Raw genomic sequence first — 25,268 nt, forward strand, 5'->3', positions numbered from 1 at the left:
AACTGCAGAGTAAGAAAAAATGAACAGTAGCACAAGCAGCTGAATTTGAAAGGCTGTTTCATGAAACCGCTTCCAAGAATTTGAGACACTTGCAACTGTTACGACTGAGTTTCAGGTTCAAATTGCAAGATACTTTATGGAATTTGTGTGCAATTTAATTTCATTAAGGTTTCAAGTGAATAAAGTTGCAAGGAAGTTTCACTGTGAAGCTGAACTTCGAGCTAAGTGGTTCACATGTCATGACGTGGAGCTGCTTTACTCAGAGGCAGGAAGCGTATTTGTCTCTGGAGTCTCTTGTAGAAACATGCACTTTTACTCACTCCTGAGTTCTTTAATTCTCTTTGTGTTACTCCTCTGTATCTCAGGTAAGATCAATGCTGCATCATTCCTTTGCGCTGAATTTGTGTTCTTTAAACTTTCACTGCTTTAAATGCTTTTACTCTTCCACGTCAGGGTGGGAACTGACATCTTTGATGTGACCTGATTTTTAATGTTTTGTCTCTAGTTTAATATGTTTCATAAAAAGTGTCTTTACTTAGTAGTGAACATTTTTAAGGACAGCAATAGTTGTGAAGTTGGTTCTGGGTTCACGCTTAGCAAGAAATGTTCTAATCATTTTTAAAACATTTTAATAACTGACCATCGTTGTGAGAGCAACTGTTTAGTAAGTGGCGTAGACACATTTAAGTATTCACATTGTTCTTTAAATTGTCTTGGTTCTATATCCTTCACTGGCCACTTTATTAGGTATATATCTACACTCGTTCAACCTTACAGGTCCACTTACCATATAGGTTGCACTTTGTAGTCCTAGAGCTGATGTCCTACAATTGATTCCAAAACACAGAATTTAAATGTTTCAATATGTTTTTTTTTCATTGATGGGCAAATTTAAATAAATATACCCTTAACTGATAAGTAAATAGATTAGATATGTAATCAAAAATCGAATACTTAAGCATTGGCTAAAAGGGATATATCTCACTAAGATGCAATATAGGATGCATTAGGCCATAGTCTGCCCACTGGGGGGCTTTCCAAAGCAGATTAAACTTAGATGACCTTACTTGCAGGTGCACTCTCAGTAAACTCGAGTCCCTATGATATATGGTCCAGTAGAGCCTTGAAGGATCAGACATACTGGTACAAATAGGCTGAAACCAACTTTTTTAAAAAAGAAGTGGCCGCACTGAATTTAAGAGAGGCCAAGTGATGAGGAAGTTTTTGAATATGGTCTAACGGAACATGAAGTTTTGAGGTGACATCATAACAACTCAGATAAGGGTATATAAGGGCTGACAGAACACTGTATTGGCGTAGCTGGTCTCCACGGACCTGTGTGCCATCTGAGCAGTGAAATAAAGAAGAAGCCGTATTCTCTTTCCACAACTCAGCGGCTGGAGACTCTTTCCTTTTTGACGTCCTTTGACACATGATTGGGAGTGGACTTTACACGTAAAAGAAACATCAGTGCTATATTATGATTAATACCAACTTTATTAGAGAAATACAAGTTTGTGTTTTTCACTATACACCAACTTTTATTCTTTTAAAAAATTCATCATATCCAACACTCCACCACAGTGCAGGTATTATTTGAGTGGTGGATCATTCTCAGCAATGCAGTGATACTGATGTGGCGATGGCGTGTTAGTGTGTATTGTACTGGTACGAGTGGATCAGACACAGCAGTGGTGCTGGAGTTTATAAATACTGTGTTTGCTTACTGTCCACTCTAATAGACACACCTGCCTTGCTGGTCCGTATTTGTTGCTGTCCAGTTTATGTAAGCCATTCTCTAGTCCTTCATCAGTGGTCAGTGTCTGACTCCAGGACTTTATTGGCTGTATAATATTGGTTGATGGACTATTCTCAGCCCAGCAGTGAGTCTGACATAGCTTGGCTAACATATAATTACTATGCAGCGCAAAGAATGATGCACCACCCAAATATTACCTGCTTTGTGAGAGTCTTGACTGTTAACGAACAGGCTGAAAGCAATTTAACAAACGATACAGAGAAACAGATGGACTACAGTCTGTAATTGTTTAAGTGGACCTAAAAAACTGGGAAGCAAGTGTATAACTACTATTACTTTTAAAGAACCCTTGCAGAACCTTTGTTAAGAGTGTAGGACTGAGGCTGTGGTATATTTTGGCTTCTGTTCTGCAGATTCTGAGAGCCTGAAAACACTGAAGAATTTAGCTGTAAGACGTGAAGGATCTCTCACTATTCCATGTTTTTATGATGAGAAATACAAATCAAACCATAAATACTGGTGTGAAGGGCAGGACTGGCTCCTGTGTAAAATAGTAGCCTATACAAACACAAGTGGAAGAACATCAGTCACTGACCATCCAACCCAGAATATGTTTACTGTGGAACTGAAGAGCCTCCAAGACTCTGACTCTGGATATTATTGGTGTGCTCTGGAAATTAGTGGCGGATCAGATGAAGGTGATTATGTGTACCTGATGGTCATTTCAGGTAAGACGTCTCTCTGTGTGAAGTAGAATCTGTTCACTGTAACTTAGACGTGTTATTTATGATGGAGGATGTATTTATACGACTCATTCTCTGCCTCTTTATTCAGATCCTGCTGTGTCTGTGATAAACAGCAGAGTGAGTGGTCAGGAAGGGGGCAGTGTCAGTGTCCAGTGTCTCTACAGTGCTGAATATAAGAATAAACAGAAGAAGTGGTGCAGATTTAAAGACAAGAGGTGTTTCTTAGGGGGGAGGACTGACACATCCCAGAATACAGCAGTGCTGGTCACTGACTATGGAAAAGGATCTGTCAGTGTGGAGATGAGTGGTCTGCAGAAGAGTGATGCTGGCTGGTACTGGTTCAGTGCAGGAGATGTGGGGGTTACTGTTCACCTAGAAATACTGTTCATACCTGCTGATCATCAAGCTGTCATGTTGTTCCACTCACACCACTTTGTTTCTTCTCTCTTCTTCTCTCATGTTAGAAACAGCTGTGGCTACAACTTTAAGCAGTCAGGAAACTCAAGAAAGTATGACCACTCCAGGTACGGTCACTCCTGTGTCTCTCGTTGTTACACAGGGCTCGAGTGCTATTGGCAGCAGCCAATTTCTCTCCCTCTCCCCCCCCCCCCCCCCCTCTCTCTCCCCCTCTCTCTCTCTCTCTCTCCCTCTCTCTCTCTCTCGTTGTCAGATCAAGTAAGATCACATGTATCAGAAATACTGTTCATACCTGCTGATCATCAAGCTGTAATGTTGTGCTTCTCACATCAATTTATGTGTTATTTGCAGCAGCAACAGCAGCTGTGAGTCCAGTTTCTGCCACTGAGAAAACCAACATCAATGAAACCACTTCAGGTCTGATCACAAATAGAGGTTTACAATTAATCAAATCAAGAAATAAGAAGAATGAATATGTTTGTTTTGTCCTGCTAGGTTCTGAAACTATGACCAAAAATCCAGAGACAACAACAGCAGAGCTGTAAGTAGTGACGCTTTACTTTGTGTAAGTGTTAAAAAGCTGCTGTACTTTCACACCTCAATATAACATGTTTTTGCTCTTTCCTTTTTCAAGAACAACTGCCCCTCCTGCAGTAACAGCTTCTGAAAAAGAAAATGACACAAGCAAGAGTGGAAAGATACAATATAAGTATGTGAAATTCAGATGGGGTGATATTTTATTGATTTTAGGTATGGTGTCCGATCACTGCTGCAAGTCACCCTGTAAAACGATAATTCAAAAGTCAGAGGAGTCCGGCTGAATTTGCCATGAGCTTTTCAAATCACATCTCTATTTATTAAAGTCACACACAGAGGCTCAACGAGAAGATCCAGCTTGATGTTTAGGTCTCACATGCAAAATCAGTATTATATTAATGAGAATAGTAAAGTAAGTAAAATTTATTTATACAGCACTTTTCATAGACACAAGCCACAAAGTGCTTTACAAAACATAACACAATATAAAATATACAACATGACAGTACAAAAGATTTAAAACAAAAACAGGACTGGCAGTACCTTAGCTGCCTTGACCATTATCCAAATGCTTGCTTAAAAATGTCGGTCTTTAGTTGCTTTTTGAAAGACTCCACACAATCAATTGATCTTAAAAAAGGGGGCAGTGTATTCCACAATTTAGGAGCGACAACCTGAAATGCTCGATCTCCACGAGTCTTTAATCGAGACCGTGGAACAGACAGTAAATTTAAATTGCTCAACCTAAGAGAACGTGCTGATACGTATGGATGAAGCAGATCAAGCACATACATAGGACCATGCAATACTCTGACCATGTGATACTCTGTAAATAAGTGTAAGGATTTTAAACTGAATCCTATACTCAACAGGAAGCCAGTGTAATGAAACTAACAGAGGGGTAATGTGAGACCATCTATTTGACTTGGTCAGTAAACTTGCTGCAGCATTCAGAATCACCTGCAATCGGTCACGAGCAGACATACTAAGTGAAGTAAAAAGAGCATTAGTAATCAATACGAGATGAGATAAATGCCAGTGTAAGCATCTCTAGCTCCGCCCTTGAAACTACAGACCTCAATTTACTGATATTCCTTAAGAAGAAAAAACAAGATCTTGTCAGGTGTTTAACATGTGTGTCAAACAACAACGACTGATCAAAAATGACACCAAGATTACACAGGCTGGAGTGGACAACAGGGGAAAGAAAACCAAGATTTTGTTTAATCATTGGGGCAGGAGCAACAATCAAGACTTCAGTCTTATCAGCATTCAGCTGTAGAAAGTTATATAAAGTTATCAAAACCACACCTGAGGCACGTGCGAGACCGATGCAGACCCACCACAACACCTTGAGTACTGGGACAGATCAGCTGCAGGTAGGAAGATCTGACAGGGCAGCACTGGCGCCACACAGCGCTGAACTTACCCACCTCCATGCCGGAACAGCTCAGCATTCGACACGTGGTAGCTGGAATACAATGCTGGGGATTTAAGGCGCACACTTGTTTCCAGAAACGTCAGGATCTTCATAGTAGTAGAAAGTATATAATTCACTCACTTTCTTGGAAGAAATGTTCTTTATCAAGTTTTGATTGATTTTTTAACTACTCTTTCAATGCACTCTCAATCATCTCATTCTTCAGCTTGTGGAAAGGGTCTGAAGCACAACCAACATTACAGAATGTTCTTCCATGCGTTGTGTGCAATTACACAAAATCTCTAAATTATTTAAACATACGTTGCCATGCAAAAAAAAAAAAGACTGAGCCCAAATCACTAATGGTTTTTACTCATGGTTTTGGCCTGATCATAGTCCCAATATTTGGTCTCACAGCAAACACAAACTAGATAGAGGGCAGGATACACCCTGGACAGGCCACCAGTCAATCACAGGGCATCATGTAAACTCTTAAAATACACAGACACTTTAAAAGGCCACTTATCCTTTGGGGTTGCGGGGGTTTTTGGAGCCTATACCAGCCTTCATTGGAAACATTCTGGTCAGGCTGCCAGTCCATCTCAGGGCATCATGTAAACTCTTGAAATACAGGGAGATTCACTTGAAAGAGGCCCCAAATATTCTGTTGTAACTCCCATTAGAATGAAGCATTCTGAACCAAAAAATGTTATATACCTTTAATTATGTGCAATCGATTGCATTACATGTGATGCTGGTAGTGATCTTCGTTTTCTGGAAGACACATGAAGAGGTACGTCGGTCTGCACCTGGAAGTTGCAAAAGAAGGTTAAACAACGCAATGGTTGTCCAGCACCTGCCTCACTTCATCACCACAGGGGCATCCTGGCTTGTTCAAAGCTCCACACTGAGGAGCACATTGCATGTTGTTTCTTTCAGACTACTTCATCCTAGCAAGTTCTTACACAATATTTGGGGCCTCTCACAAGTGAATCTCCTTGTAGATACTGAAAATGTAAAGTGATAAATATCTAAAAATGTATTACATAAGGTATTAAATGCATGAATGTCCAAAGTACCATAAGCTTGATTCAGTTTAGATCCTTTTCTGTTCTTCGTGCTCTTTTTACTCCTTTGTCAGACAGATATTATTCACAACCTGCAGCATTTAGAAGTGTTACCAGAAGATAACAAAGCAGTATAAATGTCTGCAGTGTTGGAGTGACCTTAAACTGTGCAATATCTACAGCTCCTGTGTTTCCTCACCACCTTTTGTCTAAACTTGGCCCTGTTAAATGTGAGCCCACTAGAGTGATTTGGTATCAAAATCCAAATAGTAATGCAATTACAATTATTAGTCATTTGTGCAGTTGTTTTTCGCTTAGTGCTCAATCAAAAGGTCTGCTTCATGGAGTCACATCTTACCTAACACTTCAGTAGCATTGTGTGGTCTCCAACTTGGGTCCTGGAGAGCTACATTCCTGCTGTGTCTAGTTCCAACCACAATCAACCACAGCTAATTAACTTCTTCAGACGTTCCTGATAGGCTGGATTAGTGTAATATTCTTTGAATAATATGCATGTATGTATGTATGTATGTATGTATGTATGTATATGTAGCCTTATGAACCTCTGACATTGGGCATGATGACCTTATGTGTCGTGCCGCAGATCCAGAGCATCAATTCTATTAGCAGTACTGTAAGGAGATCATACAAGCTATGTGTGTACAGTTTAACTCTGTGTCAGTAAAGGGTTCAACTTTAAAGTAGCTGAGCTCACTAATTAGAATGGCTGTCTGACATTTCTGGACATATGTGTTTCCATTCTGCAAGACATTTAAATAGCGCAGTCTGGTAAATGGTGTTGGTCGGTAAAAATAGCTGAACTTTCACACCTCAGTGTGGCATGTTTTTGCATTTTGCTTTATGAAGTAGAAGGACTGCCCCTCCTGCAGTAACAGCTTCAGAATAGGTAGACGACACAAGGAACAGTGGGAAGATTAGTAGGTGAAAAGCAGATGAATTGAACTTAGATTATAAATGCATTACTGAAAGATAATTAAAAATACATGAACCAAGATGTGTCTCTCTTTAGTTTAGTTAGTACAGCAAATATAAGCAATGCTGACTTACACATACACAATATGTCCAAAAGTTTGTAGACACCTGCTCATCCAGCATTTCTTCTGAAATTGGGGGTATTAGTAGAGTTTGTCCCATGTATTACAGTCTACTCTTCTTCAAAAGCTTTACAGTAGATGTTGGAACATTGATGTGAGAATTTGACTGCATTCAGCCACAAGAGCATTAGTGAAGGTCAGGTACTGATGTTGTGTTTTGCATGCCATTTCAGTAGTAACAGCTTCTGAGAAGGTTAGTGACTCAAGTGAAGGAAAGCAACAGAAGTAATTCACACATGATCTGAAATGCTGATGAACTAAACTATTTGAATTGTGTACATTAGATAATAAAATGTATCTTATTTGACAGCATGTGTACATGTACATGTACTTTAGGTTAAACGTAAAGTTTTCAGTGAAATTATTCATTGCAGCAATGTAAATACCAGGCTCATCTGGATTCTACTGCCTGTAGGCCTGGGGCTTCTGCTGATTTTGACCATCATTATAACCTGTATGTTGGCAAAAAAATGCAGTAAGTAATGATTATCTTACATTTTCTCACAGATTTTTTTAGCATGCTTTTAAAATGTTGCTATTGTAAAGGACAGGATTTAAAACGAATAACAGAATGTTACTGTTGTGCTATCTTGTGTATTATGAATATTGTGTTATTACATAAGTATAAGTAGGCCACTAATTCTTTAATATCTCCCTCTAACAGATGGAAATCAAACAGAGAGCAGAGGGAGGGTCAGTAACACTGCAGTTCACACAGTCAGTATTGAGGTTCTGGTGCATTTTTGCTGTTGGTGCAGTAGTTAGTGTTGTGCCTCTTTTGCATCTTGTAATTTTGAAAGCTTGTTTGTTTTTAGAAAATGAATATAATACTTTTATGGGTGTTTTTTGGTCATCTAGCTTTGACTAAAATCCCATTTGTGTGTGTGAAACAGACACTTACGACTGAAAGCCCAGTGATTTACAGTGCTGTGAATCGTAGTAAGAAAAAGGTAAGTCTTTATTTTTCACACACATCTGTATATCAGGGGTGTAGACATGGGTAGGCCTACATTGATCACAATTTCCCAATCAAATGCTGAAACGATATTTATGAAGATTTTTTGTGGTAATTTTTTTTTTTTTTCATCCATTTTCAAAGTTGCATTTTTTGTTTAACAAATACTACAATGGGCTTTGGCATCAAAGGTAAAACATAAATGGTCCATAAACATTTTCACGCCTGCTATGGCAGTAATTAGCCTATGATGATTAGGTTTAGGTGTTGTCCCTCTTCTTTGTACATCTCAGCTGTCAGATTATACCCCAATTATGTCGTCTTCACTGGGCAGAAATAGTCTCTGTGGTGAGTGGACACATGCTTTTATTAAATGTGTTGCACTGCCTAAACTACTGCTGCATGCAAACGGTATTTGATTACTGAAACATTAAGAGATTAAGTTACTGAGTATATTGTGTCCACAGTCTTCATCTGCATTGGATCATGAAAATGACGTCATCTACAGCAGCGTAACCACAACAACCAAAAAGAAAACTGTAAGTAAAAATACAGCCTTTTTCACCAGTAGCAGTTCACTGTTTTGATCACTTCACAGTAAGTTGAGTGGACATTAGCTGGTTGAAAGCTACACTATATTTCTAAAAGTATTCGGTCATTCGAGTTCCCATTCTTAATCCATAGGGTTTAATATTATGTTGGCCAACCCTTTGCAGCTTTAACAGCTTCAACTCTTCTGGGAAGGTTTTCCACAGGGTTAAGGAGTGTGTTTATAGGAATTTTTGACCATTCTACCAGAAGCCCATTTGTGGGGTCAGACAGTGCTGTTGGATGAGAAGGCCTGGCTCGCAATCTCTATTCTAATTCATCCCAAAGGTGTTCTGTCAGGTTGAGGTCAGGACTCTGTGTAGGCCAGTCAAGGTCTTCCACACCAAACTCGCTCATCCATGTCTTTATTTCTTCTTTGCATTGCGCTTGGTGATGTAAGGCTTGGATGCAGCGGCTCGACCTTGGAAACTCATTCCATGAAGCTGTTTATCCTGTTCTTGAGCTAATCTGAAGGCCAAAAGTATGGAGGTCTCTATCTATTGACTCTGTAGAAAGTTGGTGACCTCTGCGCACTATGCACCTCAGCGTCTGCTGACCCAGTCATTTTATGTGGCCTACCACTTCGTGGCTGAGTTGCTGTCATTCCCAGTTGCTTCCACTTTGTTATAATACCACTGCTGGAATTCACTGAGCTCCAGAGAGAGACCCATTCTTTCACAAATGTTTGTAGAAGCAGTGTGCAGGCCTAGGTACTTGGTTTTATACACCTGTGATTGAAACACCTGAAATCAATGATTTGAATGAATACTTTTGGAAATATAGTGTATTAGTGTTTATGAGAAACAATATAACTTTGATCTCAACCTTATTAAGCATTTAGCTTAGCTGATGAAAGATCACTCAAGGTGGTAGGAGCGAGAGATCCTCCGTTATTTCTAACCCTGTCCTATTTTCCAGCTCTCTCAGGCAGTCAGAGAAGATGAGGTGATCTACAGCTCTGTGGTTTTGGAATAAGAGGTGAGAGAGTCTCAGAGTGAGGGTCAACAGCTGTGAAATGGTCTATAATGGACTGTTATTCAATTGAATAGTTCACTGAAAAATCAATGATACCCCAAATGCTGTTGATTGGCCAATCAGTGTTTGGTGTCCCAAAAACTACTTGGGTGTCATGAGCAAGGCAAGACAAGACAAGCTTATTTATATAAGCACATTTCATACACAAAGGCAATTCAATATACTTATTGCTTAGTGCTTAAGTGCTTAAGAGTGGATATCAATAAAAATACAAAGTTGCTTACAATCATTAAATGGGGAATTAAAAGGAAGTACAAAGTACATAAAAATAAGAATATAACTTTTAACAAAGTTAATATGAAAAGGCTTAAATGTTTTTGAAATGATCTTATTAAGGCTAATGTGCAGTAAAAATAGATGTTTAGAGCTCAATCGTGAGCAGATGAAAAGAGGAATGTTTTAAATATGCAGTTAAAAATCATTAACCTTGAAAATTAAGAAGCAAACCTCAGACACCAAACACATTTTTGCCTTTAAGCACTTTTGGGGTCAGGTGAAAATTGTGTACATTTCATTTGTTTTTTTTCTTTTGTGTGTTCTGATTTCAGGTGTAAGCGAGTGTGTTGCTGGCCAGGTCTCTTACAATGAAGATACTGCAATGCAAGACATCTTACAATGAATTTGTAGTATTTCTCATATAATTATGATGAAAATGGTTTCGTTCTAAGACTTTAGCTTAAGGATTTTACTTCCTCTTGATTCACACTTTCTATCTGTAAAAAGCCCTTTAGAGCGACCTACAATTTGATCATTTTACACAGATAGGCCAAGGCGGTGTTAGGAGTCTTGCCCAAGGACTCTTATGGGTATAGTGTAGGGTGTTTGCCCAGGTGAGGATTGAACCCCCGTCTACAGTGTAGAAGGCAGAGGTGTTAACCGCTACACTATCCCAACCAAACACTAAAAGTTAATAGATCACCCAAATCTTTTCCATAAATACAGCCTTAACATGTCTCTCAAACCCTTCAAACCACATCTAGGTCTTCATTAAAGTTCAGACTTGATGATGTGGTTTAGGACACAGAATGACTGTAGCTGAATGCTGTAGACCTCCACTTTAAAGGTGTTGTGCTGAATTCTGAATAACCTACAAAGTCCAGCTCCTCTTTGTACACCGGACGCTACGTTAGTCATTCTGTTTCAATTGTTAAACTTAATCTTCAGGTCAAAAACTCAAGATTGACACTCATTTATATAAAATCACTACTGTCTTTTAGTGTTTGTTAGCAATGTTAGCCGCATAGATCCAGTGCTAAATGAAAGAAGCAACATTTGGGCAACAAATATGTCTTGGCTCATTGCTCTTTTTTCTGTCATAAGTGTTTTGTTGAGATATTTGTTATGACATTACATGTTTGGAGTGAATATATGATTAACAAATTTCTCAGTAGCCTATAAAGCATTTAAAAAGCTGATGTGTTGTATGTAAAATTTGTTCTGATTGATTAAAATCCAGCTGTTTATTTTACCTTAGAAATTAAATATGAAGTTTAGATAATTACAATTTCACTTCATTGCGCAGATTTTCAATCTTAGGTTATAAAGTCTACAAGGATGTTTCACATTTACTTCTAGGTGTTTAACATTTTTCAAGTTTACACTGAACATCAGATGTGAATTAAAATAAAAAAATAACATTTAGAAATATGTATTAAATGTTAAAACAACTGAAATGTTTGAAATCCTCAAGCATCAACAGACTTATTACACACTTACTCACTCACTTCTACAATCAGTAAGTATTTTCATGTTGGCTGAAGAAACATTTTTACAGTGTGTGAGCTCAAAAGTCACCAGTCCTTCTGTCACTTATAGTGAAGTAGCTGATAATCAATGAGAGTTTGTGCATCTCATGATGGTTTTATTAGTGAATTCACTTTTCTACCACTGGGGGTTTCTGCATATGCATTATAGTTCTGCATGTAAGTTGTAAATCATGCGCATACCATGAGTAACCATGAGAAACCGTGAGTATGTGAGGTTTACATACAAAACTGAGCGCACACACACACATGAGAAATGAGCCTCCTGAAACGTACACTAATCTTTATTATAGCTCCATATTAGTAAATCACTTCCATTTTACATAGAAAACTTGAACATTTCTGAAGAAATAATTTCTGTCTGATTGAAGTTTACAGTTTCCCAACAAGAATGACAAACAAAAGTGAGGATCATAGTTCTGCGTATGTCACTTAAAGAGCAGTGGGTCACTTCAAAGGTGATGCAAATATGCTCCTGTTCCAATTTCATATTTTGAAAGATTACATACACAAAAAACAATGAAGTTCACAATGTAAAACATCAGATATTGTGTTTTGGTACTGTTTGTAATTTAATACAGTTCAACAGAATTTGCTAATCACTGCTCTGTTTTATTGCCATTTCACATACGGTCCCAACAAGTTCTGGAATTAGGTTTACATATTAAATTTGGGATGAGAGGAACCGTTGCAGTTAATAGAGAATAGTGGTGACGTGAACTGATTGCTGGGTTTAAGTGAGATGAGATAAGATAAGATAAGATAAGACAGGATAAGATAAGATAAGATAAGATAAGATAAGATAAGATAAGATAAGATAAGATAAGATAATCCTTTATTAGTCCCACAGCGGGGAAATTCACAAAGAAATCTGTATTGCACTTAGCATACTGCACAATACTGGTTGAGATTTTAGTGTATAATCTGGGTTGGAGTTTGTTCACAGAGACCAATAAAAGCAGAAACAGCAGTCAAAACAGGAGCTCATGAAGCAAGAAGATGAAGAAATACGTTCTAAACTGACATTGCTGATGAACCTGTTGCCCACAACAGAAGCTCAGATACAAAAGCTGCAGTGTTGTAGTGTCTTAATTATCGACACCTCCAGGATCTCAGCGTTTGTGGAATCATTCAGTTGTGTGAAAGACAGAACTGCTGTGACTCTCTGAAACACAAAACAAAGCAGGAATAAATCATCACCTGTATAAATTCACAAACTGAGGTATCAGACTGTCAGTTTATATGTTGTGGTGATGATGACAGATTCTATAATGTGTTATCACTGCGTCACTGGGGGGTTCAGACAGCAAGAGGAGTTACACTATTGTAAATGTAAATTATTATAACATTCAGTCTATCTGCAGAGAATAAGCAGGGCCCGTCAGTCAATAACAGTCAGCAATAAATGAAGGGTTTTTCAAACGCGTCATAGCTCACTGTTAAAAATTTGATTTCTTGTTATATCATGTTGTATCTTAATTTTTATGATGTGGTAGCATTTTTTTCTAAATGCACTATTGTGATAATTTTAGAATCTTTGATAAAAGTTAGATAAATATTGTGATGTATTTTAACAGCATGAGTCTGCTTAGTATTGATGTGGCAATTAATATGTAAAAAACGCACCATAAGTACTGACCAATAGTGACTCATTCTCTTCAGTATTTTTAATATGGTTTTCTACTCACTTGGGTTTCTCAGTGCCAGAACATGTAGTTTCCTCTGCAGAGAAAGGAATAAAGAAATGAAAAGTTAATAGATTCTGAAAGCTGTCAGTCACGCCATATGAAATAGTAATAATAATAATAATAATAATAATAATACATGTAATATATATAAATATAATATTCTTATCATATCTGTCTGTGTATATATACATACATACATACACACACACACACATATATATATATATATATATATATATATATATATATATATAAAATGTACACATTGTATTTCCATTTTTGTCATTTTTCAGTTTTTGACATGATTTCAAAGTACTTGTGGTCCTATATATTGTGTGTAAATTTAATGAAGATTGAACCACAGAAATGACCTAAAATTACTTGGAAAAACATCTGGTTCCATTGTCTTACATTAAAAGTACAGTATGTTTTTTCCTTCTCCTGTAAACCTATCATTTCTCTCTCTCTCTCTCTCTCTCTCTCTCTCTCTCTCTCTCTCTCTCTCTCTCTCTCTCATATGAGAGACAGAAAGAGAGAGAGAGAAATTGGCTGCTGCCAACAGCACTTGAGCCCTGTGTAACAAGGAGAGGCACAAGAATGACCGTACCTGGAGTGGTCATACTTTCCTGAGTTTCCTGACTGCTTAAAGTTTTTGTCACAGCTGTTTCTAACATAAGAGAAGAAGAGAGAAAAAACAAAGTGGTGTGAGTGGAACAACATTACAGCTTGATGATCAGCAGGTATGAACAGTATTTCTGATACATGGGATCTTACTTGAAGGTCTTTCAGTGACAGTGAGGTGAACAGTAACCCCCACATCTCCTGCACTGAACCAGTACCAGCCAGCATCACTCTTCTGCAGACCACTCATCTCCACACTGACAGATCCTTTTCCAAAGTCAGTGACCAGCACTGCTGAATTCTGGGATGTGTCAGTCCTCCCGCATAAGAAACACCTCTTGTCTTTAAATCTGCACCAATTCTAATGTTTATTCTTATATTCAGCACTGTAGAGACACTGGACACTGACACTGCCCCCTTCCTGACCACTCACTCTGCTGTTTATCACTGACACTGCAGGATCTGAATAAAGAGTCAGAGAATGAGTCGTATAAATACATCCTCCATCATAAATAACACGTCTAAGTTACAGTGAACAGATTCTACTTCACACAGAGAGACGTCTTACCTGAACTGACCGTCAGGTACACATAATCACCGTCATATGATCCGCCACTAATTTCCACAGCACACCAATAATATCCAGAGTCAGAGTCTTGGAGGCTCTTCAGTTCCACAGTAAACATATTCTGGGTTGGATGGTCAGTGACTGATATTCTTCCACTTGTGTTTGTATAGGCTACTATTTTACAGAGGAGCCAGTCCCGCCCTTTACACCAGTATTTACGGTTTGATTTGTATTTCTCATCATATAAACATGGAATAGTAAGAGATCCTCCACGTCTTACAGCTAAATTCTTCAGTGTCTTCAGGCTCTCAGAATCTGCAGAACAGAAGCCAAAATATACCACAGCCTCAGTCCTACACTCTTAACAAAGGTTCTGCAAGGGTTCTTTAAAAGTAATAGTAGTTATACAATTACTTCCCAGTTTTTTAGGTCCACTTACACAATTAGGTCCACTTAAACAATAACAGACTGTAGTCCATCTGTTTCTCTGTATCATTTGTTAAATCGCTTTCAGCCTGTTCTTCAACAGTCAGGACTCTCACAAAGCAGGTAATATTTGGGTGGTGCATCATTCTTTGCGCTGCATAGTAATTATATGTTAGCCAAGCTATGTCAGACTCACTGCTGGGCTGAGAATAGTCCATCAACCAATATTATACAGCCAATAAAGTCCTGGAGTCAGACACTGACCACTGATGAAGGACTAGAGAATGGCTTATATAAACTGGACAGCAACAAATACGGACCAGCAAGTCAGGTGTGTCTATTAGACTGGACAGTAAGCGAACACAGTATTTATAAACTCCAGCACCACTGCTGTGTCTGATCCACTCGTACCAGTACAATACACACTAACACGCCATCGCCACATCAGTATCACTGCATTGCTGCGAATGATCCACCACTCAAATAATACCTGCACTGTGGTGGAGTGCTGGATATGATGATTTTTTTAAAAGAATAAAAGTTGGTGTATAATGAAAAACACAAACTTGTATTTATCTAATAAAGTTGGTATTAATCATAATATAGCACTGATGTTTCTTTTACGTGTAAAGTCCTCTCCCAATCATGTGTCAAAGGACGTCAAAAAGGAAAGAGTCTCCAGCCGCTGAGTTGTGGAAAGAGAATACGGCTTCTTCTTTATTTCACTGCTCAGATGGCACACAGGTCCGTGGAGACCAGCTACGCCAATACAGTGTTCTGTCAGCCCTTATATACCCTTATCTGAGTTGTTATGATGTCACCTCAAAACTTCATGTTCCGTTAGACCATATTCAAAAACTTCCCCATCACTTGGCCTCTCTTAAATTCAGTGCGGCCACTTCTTTTTTAAAAAAGCTGGTTTCAGCCTATTTGTACCAGTATGTCTGATCCTTCAAGGCTCTACTGGACCATATATCATAGGAACTCGAGTTTACTGAGAGTGCACCTGCAAGTAAGGTCATCTAAGTTTAATCTGCTTTGGAAAGCCCCCTAATGGGCCGACTATGGCCTAATGCATCCTATATTGCATCTTAGTGAGATATATCCCTTTTAGCCAATGCTTAAGTATTCGATTTTTGATTACATATCTAATCTATTTACTTATCAGTTAAGGGTGTATTTATTTAAATTTGCCCATCAATGAAAAAAAACCACATTGAAACAGTTAAATTCTGTGTTTGGGAATCAATTGTAGGACATCAGCTCTAGGACTACAAAGTGCAACCTATATGGTAAGTGGACCTGTAAGGTTGAACAACGAGTGTAGATATATACCTAATAAAGTGGCCAGTGAAGGATTTAGAACCAAGACAATTTAAAGAACAATGTGAATACTTAAATGTGTCTACGCCACTTACTAAACAGTTGCTCTCACAATGATGGTCAGTTATTAAAATGTTTTAAAAATGATTAGAACCTTTCTTGCTAAGCGTGAACCCAGAACCAACTTCACAACTATTGGTGTCCTTAAAAATGTTCACTACTAAGTAAAGACACTTTTTATGAAACATAGTAAACTAGAGACAAAACATTAAAAAGCAGATCACATCAAAGATGTCAGTTCCCACCCTGACGTGGAAGAGTAAAAGCATTTAAAGCAGTGAAAGTGTAAAGAACACAAATTCAGTGCAAAGGAATGATGCAGCATTGATCTTACCTGAGATACAGAGGAGTAACACAGAGAGAATTAAAGAACTCAGGAGTGAGTAAAAGTGCATGTTTCTACAAGAGACTCCAGAGACAAATACGCTTCCTGCCTCTGAGTAAAGCGGCTCCACGTCATGACATGTGAACCACTTAGCTCTAAGGTCAGCTTTACAGTGAAACTTCCTTGCAACTTTATTCACTTGAAACCTTAATGAAACTAAATTGCACACAAATTCCATAAAGTATCTTGCAATTTGAAACTGAAACTCAGTCGCAACAGTTGCAAGTTTCTCAAGTTCTTGGAAGAGGTTTCATGAAACAGCCTTTCAAATTCAGCTGCTTGTGCTACTGTTCCTTTTTTCTTACTCTGCAGTTATCTATGTTAGATAACTCATTTTCTTCTCTCTTTATACCAGCTAATTCTAGAAATGGCTCAAATTTGGTTGGCATCCACATGAGCGATATACAAAGGTTACAAAATGCTTGAAACATGTAAATAACACCATCTGGATGACTTTATATAGCAAGAATGATTCACTGTACCAAAAAATACAAGCTGCTAATTTGGCTAACTAACAGAGCAACTGAACGTGTTACATGCAACTTCTGTTGTTCTGAATTGCTTTATGTAACTGTCAAGTTGCATGGGAATTATGATGCATGCAACTTGTTTCATCATATAAAGCCAGCTTAACATTTCACACATACTGCCTCTGCATGGTGTGAACAATGCAAACATCTACTATAATACAAAATGCATGAAAAAAACTCATGGTCTTTATCAAACACAGTAAGAGACAGACATTTCTTGCCACATACTCATTTTCTGTCTAGATCTACAGGCTTGAAATGTTTGCGTCATCACACATAAAAAACTGCTGAGGGTAAACAAATGCAGCACGCTCTGTAACAAAGAAGATTTTTATTACTCAAGTAAAGAAACTGATTTATCAGAAAAAGAACATCTGTAGAACTTACAAGTGCAGGTTGCAAGTGGTGAGACTTTCCAGTACAAGCCTGCTGTACCACTCCACTGTATGTGTGAATGGCTAATGTGTGTAAGTTGCAGTCGTCACAGTGCTGCTTCACACTTGTCATGTATGTGTGTAAAAGAGGCCTAACTATCACTTCAGTGTGCATTGGTCTTCTCTGTGTGTGATTTGGCGCAGATGACACAGCTGTGCAGCAATACTTGATAATACTTGAATACTTGAAAATGAGTGGAGCCTTTTTCTTTTTAGGCCCTTTAGTGACCAATGTGCTGGTGGAATGGATTTTTAAATCAACTCTGGTATTTGAAATTAATACTAAGAGATCTGCTCCAAAACATGCAGAAATCTTTACGGCTTTTATGAAAGTACTTAAAGCTGCCACTTGAACAACAGTTGGAAATAACTTTTGTTTTGTGGTTTATTTTCTACTGAAGTTATGTCACTGTCTCATTTTAAATATCTCTCTTTGGTCCCTCCCAGGAAATGATAGCATCTAACTGTTTAAATTAAGGTTTGCAGAGGGAAGCGACCTAAAGGCCTCTAGGTCTTACTTTTTCTTCTATTGGATAAGAGATGATATTTCAGTGCTAGTGAAGATCAACAGGTTACTAAAGTGTTTCTCGAGATATTCCATTAAAATCTCCTCCATATTTTATGTTACTCTTTGTGCTTATTGCTACATGCAAGCTAATGCTGCTGTGCAGTAAACCAACATCATAAGACTGGCAACAAAAACCAGCAAGGTTTGTCAAATGTGGGAGTAAAGCTGCTTTAGCAGTTATAGCCTGAAGTTCGAGGAGCCGGTGTTGTTTTACAGATGATGTACAATATTAAAATTTCATGTGACATCATTTCAGCATGCTCAAGCGATAGATTGCTTGTAGCATAAATGTAGCAATATTCATATTTCAGCTACTTAACATGCTTTCAGCTGATCCAATGACAATCAAAGGAAAAATGTATGCAGGACAAAAATATTGGGCCATCTTTGTTTACCACAGGGTGCAGTAGGAGCAATTTCTGAAAATGGCACCCCACCCCCCACATTTTACCTCGTTATATGCTGGAATAGAAGCCTTTTAATGGTTTATTACACTGATGGACAGTGTATAGTGTTAAATCAGAATAGTGGGAAGAGAAGGAGAACCATGAGGGAGTGGTGGACGATGCATGAGCACCACCTCTGGTCCAGCAGGAAGGCCATTTTACTTTACCTTACGTTCAATCCTCATGGCTGAGCTGTGGAGTTTGGGGCTGTGGAGCAACGAGCTCTCTTGCCTTCTCGTGCAGCTGATGTTCCAATTCTGTAGGCACCGCCTTTCTGCCCTCTCCCGCAACCATCGTCAGGGCCTGTTAGCTGCACAGCTGATACAGGTGCATATGAAATGGCTTTGACCTGAACACAGGCCTCAGAGTGGTCTGCAGTAAGCCTGCTTCATGAAGGACTGAGGATGGACTTCATGTTTGAGACGATGTGCTCACATAAATATGGCGACCCAAGACTGTCAGCATTGCCAATGCAGTCGTCCTAAAACAGACAAATTCCTCTGAAAGTGATGTCCAATACATGAAAAGGGATCATGCATTTACTTTGGATGTTTCAAGTTATATGCATAGCTCACAAAACTTTATTGTCCACAGAGACAGGCTCTGGAAGTCAATCAGTTGCCTCTATCTTAAGAGTTTGAAATAGCGATTTTCTACATCTTCCACATAAACTGTAAGTTTGCAGGTGAATGCTTTCTACGTCTCAAACAGACTCATGACCGTTTGTCCAGCTCCCTGTATGTAGACACTGAGTTCATTCAGGTGTGATTTAATGTGTGTCAAAGCCACAAGTTCAGACGACCGGATGTCCTCAAGCTGTGGGTAATGCTGGTCCTTCTCAACAAGACAGATTTGAATTGCTTCAAAGCAGTCCACAAAACTCTGAAGCACATTTTCACTTCTCAGCCAGTTGAACTGGGATGTCTCTTTAGGCACATTCCGTTTCCTCTTGCCTGTGAGTCAAGGCAGAGCAGCCATTGCCATCATAGTGTTAAGATCAGAAATTGACATCTCAGCACAGAGATTTTCCTGGTGTGTTATGCAGTTGATGTCCATTTTTGTCCAAAATTATTTTGACAAATCCTTTTTTTCAAAATCAAAGATTTTCAAAATGTTTTAAAAGGTTTTAGCCTAGTGTTCACCTGTTGCAGTGCCGTAGATGGGTTTCAAACAGCACGGTTCCTATCATACTCCAGAAGAATCACAATATCTTGCCATAGCTGCCAAACAGGTCAAAGAGTTGATCTCCACACTTTCATCAATTGTGACACTAAATACAGCACAGTCTTTCAGTCCAGTCACTTGCTGTTCCCTCATGTACCAGTGATACAGCGCTGAACAGTTCACGCCTAAACAGGCATTTCTTTAATCAGCTATGAAATTATCCTTGTCCGGTAAACCATCAAACAAATCACCCACTGCACAAAATGCTTCTTTAATGTATCCTCTGTCTGTGAAGTGTTTACCATGTTTAGCAATGCACTGGGCTACACTGTATTGTCAAAAGTATTCACTCACCCATCCAAATCAGTGAATTCAGGTGTTCCAGTCACTTCCATGGCCACAGGTGTATTGAAAGGGTTAACTTTCCTTTGGCCTGTCTCTTCCCCAGTGACTAACATGTATTAATAAATTCAGACTCTGCTGAGGGTGCAAGGGTGTCTGCCCTTTGTGCATACTTACAGGCTGTTAATAACTATTGTTCCTCTTTTATTCTGCAAACCACTTGCACTTTTGACTTACTGGATTTTGATGTTGAACTGAGCACATCCAGGGATGGAGAAAAACAACTCCATGTATGGACCAGCAGGTTACGACATATGTTAGAATGTGGTCGGGCCCTTCCTGGCTGCCTGCGTGCACGTGGGACGGGCTCTCTGTGTTTATAAAGAGGGGACTGCCCCTTCTTCAGTGTGCTTTGTGAATAAAACTCTCATCTCTCTACGAGAGTGTTGTTCATTATTGCATCGAGAGCTCTCTCTGTCTTGCGACTTAGTAGGATTGCCGAGCTGGTTTATCGCTTCATTCTCTGGTTTCTGAGGGAGAACACTAGTCAAGGAGACCGTCCTGTCCACCCCCCTTTCTAGTGGTCTTTCCTTCTATGTGGATGGCTCTTGCTCTAAGCCTTCTGACGGCACTTTCCTTTGTGGTTACGCTGTCTGCTCCCCTCCCTCTACTGTTGTGGAGTCCTTCTCTCTGCCTTTCTCCTCTGCCCAAGCGGCCGAATTGTACGCTGTCACGCGCGCCTGTATTCTCTCTCAGGATCAGGACGTTACTATTTACACTGATAGTCGTTACGCTTTCGGTGTCGTACACGATTTTGGAGGTATATGGTCTCAACGTGGTTTTGTTACGTCTGATAATAAGCCCATATCTCATGCCTCGCTTATCGAGGACCTCATTCGCGCTAGTTTCCTGCCTTCTCGTCTTGCTGTGGTCAAGGTCCGTGCTCATCAGCGTGGCTCCGATCCTGACTCGGTCGGGAATAACGCTGCTGACTCTGCCGCCAGGCGTGGCGCGCTCCATGGGCCCCCTTGCCCGTTTCTTGACTCCTCCTCTTTCTCCTGTGCTGCTCTTACTGTTGATTGCCTCCCTGGCCTAGATCTGGTTGATATCCAGTCTTCTGCCTCGCCTTCGGATGTGCAGCATTGGCTCTCGTGTGTTTATGACTCTGCTGTTGTGCCGTTCCGTGACGGTAAGGGCCGTCTGTGTCTCCCCACCCATTGTGTTCCTTTTCTCGTTCCCGATTTTCATGGTATTTCTCATCGGGAGCAAAGAGGGGTGAGGCATGACATGTCAGAATTGTTTTGCATTCATAATTTGAATTCGGCTATAGACCGCATTCTAGACCGATGCCTAGTTTGTGCACAGAACAATCCAAAGCCTAAAGGCCCTCACCAGGTTCTTACTTCCCAAACCTGAGACGCCGTTCCAGGAATGGCAAATAGATTTCACACACATGACAACTGTAGGGCCCCACAAGTATCTACTGGTAATGATTGATAAATTCTCCAGATGGACTGAGGCCTTCCCGTGTAATAAGGAGAACACAAACACGGTAGTGACAAAACTATGTCAGGAAATCATACCACGATATGGCGTCCCTCTAGGTATTGACTCTGATAAAGGTACACCTTTCACTTCAAAGGTCACACAAGCGCTTGCTAAACAGCTAAGCATAGACTGGGCTTTTCACATTCCCTATCACCCCCAATCCTCCGGAATGGTAGAAAGGGTGAACCGCACTATAAAGGGGCGGCTAAGAAAAGCCATGCAGACTCAAAACACAACCAACTGGGTGAAAGTCCTACCTGTGGTCTTAGCTGAACTGCGCATGATGCGAACAGACACCTTAGGTGGACTATCGCCATACGAGATTGTCATGGGACGACCATTTCCTGTTCCATGGCGACAGGTAACGGCTCTGGGGGGACTGGCGGACCTTGAAGTATGTCGCAGTGAGTACACAGCGGGCCTGTTGTCAGTCTTGAATGAATACTGGGAGAGGGTCAATCAAAACATCACTGACCCTCCCAAGACCCCCACGTATCAGCATAAGCCCGGGGACCAAATCATGGTTAAAAAGTTTGAACAAAAACTGTACTCGCTGTTATGCGTACTGGTGTCTTAACTGACCTTTTCCCACAGTGGATCCACGCCTCCCGTTGTGTTAAAGCTCCTGAATTATAACCCACTCTGCCTATTATTAATCTCTCTTTTGTTTTGCAGAAGCATGATGCTGCTGATAATGCTCTTTCTCTGCTCGGAAGGTATCTCGCCATGAAAGCTCCTATTGTATGTGTATGTGTGCCGTTGCTGCTGTTGTGTATGGGACCGTGTCTTTTCAGGTGCCTCATGGATCGAGTGTACGCTCTGGCCTCCTCACTCATCCCCCACCGGTCCGACTACGTCTTTATGGCACAGACCGTTTCCTACGTCCAAGCACCTAGGCCTGCAGACTGCTTCTACAAACATTCATGAAAGAATGGGTCTCTCTCAGGAGCTCTGTGAATTGCAGCATGGTACCATGATTGGAAGCCACCTGTGCAAAGTCCACTCATGAAATGTCCTTGCTACTAAATATTCCACAGTCAACTGTCAGTGGTATTATAACAAAGTGGAAGCAATTGGGAATGACAGGACCTCAGCCACGAAGTGGTAGGCCACGTAAAACGACCGAGCAGGGTCAGCGGATGTTCAAGGTCCATGAAGACGTTGGTGAGGGAGTTTGGTGTGGAAGAACTTGACTGGCCTGCAAAGAGTCCTAACCTCAACCTGATACAGCACCTTTGGGATGAATAAGAGTGATGACTATAAGCCAGGCCTTCTCATCCAACATCAGTGTCTGACCTCCCAAATGTGCTTCTGGAAGAATGGTCAAAAATTCCCATAAACAAATCCTTCCCAGAAAAGTTTAAGCTGTTATAACTGCAAAGGGTGGGCCGACATCACATTAAACACTGTGGATTAAGAATGGGATGTCACTCATGTTAGCATATATTTTATATCTAGTCTCTTTCTCCTGAAAAAATAATCACTTTTACTTAATGACCATGTTGGCTGGAAATTAAATAAATGAAAAGTTGCACTGACTTTTGCACAGTACTTTACAGTATCGAGGCTGAGATATACATGAGTAACCTTTTACAGCCAAAACAGAACTTGCCTCTTTTTTTTGTACCAAGCTGGAAGTCAATATGTCTGATGCAGTTCACAATTTAGCCAGCAACAGGCTGAAAGCCTGAAGCTTCAAGCTTCTGCCTAATCTAAATCTCCAAATTCCTCAGATTTACAGACTTAATCTATACATTTACAAGATAGGCTGCAAGGACTTAGTGCTGTCTGTCTAACTGCTTTTCATCTATGATGTAAGGGGCATTATGCAAACTGTTTGGGGTGCAGACTTTGCTTGTGGATTCACTGCACATTCAGAGGGAAACAGCCATGATAACAAAAATTAAGCAGAAAAAATTATAATGAATAAAATACAGTCACACTAAAAAGATCCTACAGTGTACAAACTAGACTTGCACAAATGTCCAAACATGGAGCCGACATCAAATAAGAAAGCACCTTAAGTGGAAGTCTGCAATTCATCATGCCTTTATATGTTCACAGATTTGAGGTGATGACACTGAGCAGTTCAGTGAACATTACAGTCTATAGGCCTGAAATCCATGACACCTTTGTGCACAAACACAGAGCCCAGACATTTGGATTGTTTGTCTTAAATTCTTACAGAATTATAATGAGAGAAATAAAACCTCTCAAAATACTTGGAGAAAAAAAAAGGCTAGGAACATCTAAAAAAAAACAGAGGACTCTCAAATTGACATAGTGCCAAGAAAAAGTTAAAAACAGGAAGAGCACTGCAGTCAAGCTGCTTCACTCAGAGGCAGGAAGAGTATTTGTCACTGGAGTCTCTTAAAGAAATGAGCTTTCACTCACTCCTGAGTTCTTTAATTCTCTTTGTGTTACTCCTCTGTATCCCAGGGAAGATCAGCGTTGCATTACACCTGTACAGTGACTTTTATTCACCTTTTCACTACTTTATATGCTTTTTTACTGACATGTATGAGCTGTTATTTTTTTTAAATTGTCACTCCTACATGATTGTTTAGTGATTTGACTTTTTGTACTAATGCTAAGCAGTTCTTCAGTAGAATTAATACTCCTGTATAATTTGACTTACTTTTTCTGCAGATTCTGAAAGCGTGAAGACACTGAAGTATTTAGCTGTACAACATGGAGGATCTGACCGTATTCCATGCTTTAATGATGTGAATACCAATCAAACAGTAAATACTGGTGTAAAGGGTGGGGGAAGCTCTCCTGTGAAACAGTAGCCTATACAAACAAAAGAGGAAGAACATCACTCAGTGATCATCCAACCCAGAACATGTTTGCTGTGGAACTGAACAGCCTGCAAGACTGTGGAAATGATGAAAGTATCAACAATGCTGTTTATACTTGCGGACCATCAAGCTTTATGTTGTACCAATAACATCTATATATTTCTTCTCATCTTATGTTAGCAACAGCTGTGACTACAGTTACTGGTGAAACTTCTGAGAAACAAATACTACTCTTGGGTCACCAAGCATGAGAAATTATACATATTTTTCTATCTTTTATTTCAATATCTGTTATAAACATGGTATAAACATTTGTGTCATGATATAAATGTTCTGTTGTTGTACTAAAAGCGCAGTAAAAAACAGGCCTTCTGTTTTTACACCTGGAATCTGGGCTGGCATATGAACCTGTCTGTGGTTATGGGATATTAATATGCGTGACTGGATGCTGGCACTGGCTGCCATCATGTAACGATGTGATTTGATGATTCATAAAGTCTGAATTGGTGAATTACACACTTTGACTTCTGGGATGTGGAAAAGCTTTAGTGTGGCAACATCCATAATTTGTTGCTTGAATAGATACAGATGTTTCACTGTCCAGGTGTTGTGGTGGTTGGTGGGAGGACATTGTATATTGCTGTTCAGTGTTCAGAGTCTTTATGAGCTAGGAGTAGAATCTGTTCCATAATCTGGTGGTCCTTGATTCCACACTCCTCCGTCACCTGCCAAATGGGAGACATCTGAAGAGATTGTGGTATTGGTGGGTTTTGTCCTCAATTTTGGCCCCTCCTGAGAAATGGTAAATGTCCTCTAGTGAGGAGAAGGCACTTCCTGAGATTGTCTAGGTGGTGTTCCTGTTGTCAGCATAATCATGGAGGAGCAGGGTCTATAGTACAGGACTCAGCTCACAGCCCTGGGCATCCCCATGTTTATAATCTGTATGCTGTGGAGGTGTAGTT

The 25,268-nt window shown here is 39.7% G+C and overlaps 1 protein-coding gene and 1 pseudogene across 1 annotated transcript; one reads left to right on the forward strand and one right to left on the reverse strand.

Annotated features, from left to right (window-relative positions):
* Window positions 1-290: 290 nt before the first annotated feature.
* LOC108410864 (polymeric immunoglobulin receptor-like) lies at window positions 291-9,582 on the forward strand. The gene is made up of 11 exons (XM_037531137.1): window positions 291-365; window positions 2,173-2,487; window positions 2,594-3,029; window positions 3,274-3,339; window positions 3,418-3,463; window positions 3,557-3,631; window positions 7,477-7,536; window positions 7,726-7,778; window positions 7,955-8,011; window positions 8,484-8,555; window positions 9,523-9,582. The coding sequence occupies exons 1-4, from the start codon at window positions 305-307 to the stop codon at window positions 3,308-3,310; spliced, it is 849 nt and encodes a 282-aa protein (XP_037387034.1). The 5' UTR covers window positions 291-304; the 3' UTR covers window positions 3,311-3,339; window positions 3,418-3,463; window positions 3,557-3,631; window positions 7,477-7,536; window positions 7,726-7,778; window positions 7,955-8,011; window positions 8,484-8,555; window positions 9,523-9,582.
* Window positions 9,583-12,313: 2,731 nt separating this feature from the next.
* LOC119261609 overlaps window positions 12,314-25,268 on the reverse strand; it is a 56,164-nt pseudogene continuing 43,209 nt past the window's right edge.

The sequence above is a fragment of the Pygocentrus nattereri genome, chromosome 19 (assembly GCF_015220715.1).
Source record: "Pygocentrus nattereri isolate fPygNat1 chromosome 19, fPygNat1.pri, whole genome shotgun sequence".
Taxonomy (NCBI): Eukaryota; Metazoa; Chordata; class Actinopteri; order Characiformes; family Serrasalmidae; genus Pygocentrus; species Pygocentrus nattereri.

What these genes read in the sequence shown, in the direction of transcription:
- LOC108410864 (XM_037531137.1), top strand. Translation starts at nt 305, where the DNA reads ATGCACTTTTACTCACTCCTGAGTTCTTTAATTCTCTTTGTGTTACTC. An exon ending in GTTACTCCTCTGTATCTCAG is followed by an intron (nt 366 to 2,172) that starts GTAAGATCAATG and finishes TCTGTTCTGCAG; the next exon opens with ATTCTGAGAGCCTGAAAACA. An exon ending in GTACCTGATGGTCATTTCAG is followed by an intron (nt 2,488 to 2,593) that starts GTAAGACGTCTC and finishes CTCTTTATTCAG; the next exon opens with ATCCTGCTGTGTCTGTGATA.